The sequence below is a fragment of the Trichechus manatus genome, unplaced genomic scaffold (assembly GCF_000243295.1).
Source record: "Trichechus manatus latirostris isolate Lorelei unplaced genomic scaffold, TriManLat1.0 scaffold00069, whole genome shotgun sequence".
NCBI classification, from domain to species: Eukaryota; Metazoa; Chordata; class Mammalia; order Sirenia; family Trichechidae; genus Trichechus; species Trichechus manatus.
The window spans coordinates 3719805-3722766 of record NW_004444005.1 but is presented as its reverse complement, the minus strand read 5'-3'; the positions used below and the strand labels follow the sequence as shown (position 1 = coordinate 3722766).

The window sequence follows — 2962 nt, the reverse complement described above, 5'->3', positions numbered from 1 at the left end:
GCTAAGAAGAGTGAAGACCACTCGTCTGAGTAGTGCTTCCCACCCTGTACATGCACAGGGTCACACCTGGGAGCCTGGCCACCATCCAGTGGCACTGGCATTACCTGGGCACCCGCCTCAGACCTGTGACTCAGAATCTGCACTTTTACAGGACTTCCAATCGAATCGCGTGTAAAGTTTGAGAGCATTCCCATGGTATATTAGAAAAAGTACCAGACTGGGTGGCTAGAGCCTAGGGTTCTAGATCCCATTGTGTTGGTTCCCTGAATGCCTTTGGACTCGCTGTGTGTGCTCCTCAGAGCTGTAGTTTCTTTGCTGATAGGGTGGTGGGGAGGGAGGTGATTGGAGGAAACCAGGGATGGCAAATAAGGTGCACCTTTCATTCCGACTGATCAATTGGTAATATAATTGGGGCTACATCTGGGCTCAGTACTGAGCACAGGCCGTGGCTAGTCAGCCATGTCTGTCATGGGCACTGTTAGAGCGAGAAGAGACCCAGGTGTCTTGCATTTGCCATTCTTGGTCTCGATGTTTTCTGAGGTCATTCATTCATTATATATTCTTCAGTGCCAAGTGCTGTGCTAGAATCAGAGATTTGGTGGTGAACCAGACATCATCCTTACCCTCAAGGAGCCGTTTAGTGAGGGAGACCAAAACACATACAGACAATCACAACACATAATAATCACTATGAAAGAGATACCCACAGGGTATTGTAAGAGCCTACAGAAAGGAACCTAATCCAGTCTCTGGGATCAAAGAAGACTTCTAGGGAGAAATAACAACTAAGCTGCAACCTGAAGAAAGACTTGGAATGAACCATGAGAAGGGGAATGATGTTCTAGACAGAGGGAATAGCATATGCAAAAGCTCAGAGGTAGGAGAGAGCATGGCAAGTCTAGGACAACTGTTCCTTAGGAGTGTGGAGTAGAATGCTAGATGGGAAGTGCTAAGAAATGAGTTGGAGAGGTAGCACCAGGCCAGACTAGGGATTTAAACTTATCCCAAAGTTAAGGACTGGTCTCCCTGAGTGGCACAGTTAAGCGTTCAGCTAAACAGTTATTGAAGTGTTTTAAGTAGAATGGGTGACTTGATGAGTTTTGTAGGTTAGAGATTATTTGGTCACTGATGGACAATAGAATGCACAGTAAAGGAGACAGAGAACCAGGTGGGTCAGTGCCACTCAAAGTGTGCTCTGTAGACTAGCTGCCAGTGTCCATGGGCTGTTCATTACTTGTTCTTGAGACAAGATGCTTGCACCAGAATGTAAATCAACCACATCACTATGCACTTAGTTCACACGTTAGTTCAGCTGATTTTTTTTTTTATAGCAAGACTTGCCCGACAACTGACATTCTGGCCCAAGCCCTTACCGTGCTGCAGATCAGCACATTGAGCAGCAATGGGTCAGGTGGCCATGGCAATCCAGGTGACAGAGACGGCAGCAGCCTGGCCTAGGGTTGTGGCAGTGGAGATGCGGAGGACTGGGCAGACATGAGAGAGATTTACGAAGTAAAATTGACAGGACTTGAAGATTTATAATATTTGGGGATAAAGAAGGAGGAGAAAAGAAGTATGATGCCCACATCTCTGTTGCAGCAACTGAACTTGGGCAAAGATTTCTTCCTGCTCTACTATTCCGTGATTCTAACATTCATGCTACTTGACCAAATTCCTAGAAATTCTCTCTAAGCTTTAAAATACTACAAAAGATCAGAAATAAGACCACCCTTCATTGGAGCCACCCACCAGCTCTTAGAGGTAGGGGAGGACACACACCTGAAAACAGGTTCAAGATGGTTAAGAGGATGCCTGTGTATCAACCAGCTGGGGAAGGGCCCAAGGCTGACCATCCACCCAAAGCTCCCACCCTGCACCAGTTAGCCCTGGGGAAGAAGGGGGGTCACCCTCTGTTATGGATTGAATTGTGTCCCCAAAAAATACATGTTGGAGTCCTAGCTCCTATACATGTAGATGTAACCCTATTTGGCAATAGGGTTTTCTTTATTGTGTTAATGAGGTCCTATCAGTATAGGGTGTGTCCTGAACGTCATCAATTTTGAGATATATGAAGCAGCATACACAGAGAGACAGAAAAATCACAAACGGGGGAAGATAGATGCCACGCCATGAGAAAATCGCCCAGGAACAGAGGAATACTGGAAGAGACAAGGATCTTCCCCCCGAAGCTGATAGACAGTGAGCCTTTCCCGAGAGTCGGTGCCCTCAGTTCAAACTGCTAGCTTCCTAAACTGTGAGACAGTAAATGTCTGCTTTTTAAAGCCACCCACTTGAGGTATTTCTGTTACAGCAGCACTAGGAGACTAGGACACCTCTCCCCCAGGCAGCCTGCAAACGTCAGGCCTTTGTGGTCAGCATGGGGAAATCTTTCCTCCTCAAGAAGCCACGACAGACACGATGCTGAGGAAAGAAACGGAATCCTCCGTGCTCCCCACCCTCAGGGCCTCCAGAGCCCCCCGCCACCTTCCATACCGACGACCATGATGTTGAAGTCAAAACCCGTCTTCATGGTCTTCTTGCGCATCTGTTCGATGATGGTGTCGATGCCGATGTAGCCGAGCAGGTTGGAGTTGATGCTGACAGGCTTCATGGGCACTGCTGGCTTAGGCCTGGGCTCAGGCACCAGCTCTGACATGGCTGCGTCCGTCCTGGTCTCTGGGAGCCCTGCCAAGCCAAGGCGGGAGGGGGCAGAGTCATAGGGGTGCCACCATATTTCTCTCCTGGTACAGAATCATACAGAGTCAGGGCTGGAAGGGGCCTCAGGTATCATCCAGCCCAGGTCCCCTATTTCACAGATGAAAAGACTGAGGCCTAGAGAGGAGAGGACTTGCCTAAGACCACAGAGGCAGTCCCCAGATTCTCCAGCTGCCAGGGCACTGTCAAATGACTCCACTGGCCTGCAGCGCCACATCTGTGTGTCTAACCCAGGGTTTCTCCACCT

General features: G+C 48.8%; 1 protein-coding gene across 1 annotated transcript in view; it reads right to left on the bottom strand.

Moving 5' to 3' along the window:
- SEPTIN3 (septin 3) overlaps positions 1 to 2680 on the bottom strand; it is a 16086-nt gene extending 13406 nt beyond the window's left edge. The window contains exons 1-2 of the mRNA XM_012556534.2: positions 2494 to 2680; positions 1374 to 1377 (exon numbers count right to left, since the gene is read on the bottom strand). Coding sequence (XP_012411988.1) covers positions 1374 to 1377; positions 2494 to 2656 — 167 coding nt within the window. The 5' untranslated portion in view covers positions 2657 to 2680. The remainder of the gene's footprint in view (positions 1 to 1373; positions 1378 to 2493) is intronic.
- Positions 2681 to 2962: the final 282 nt, after the last annotated feature.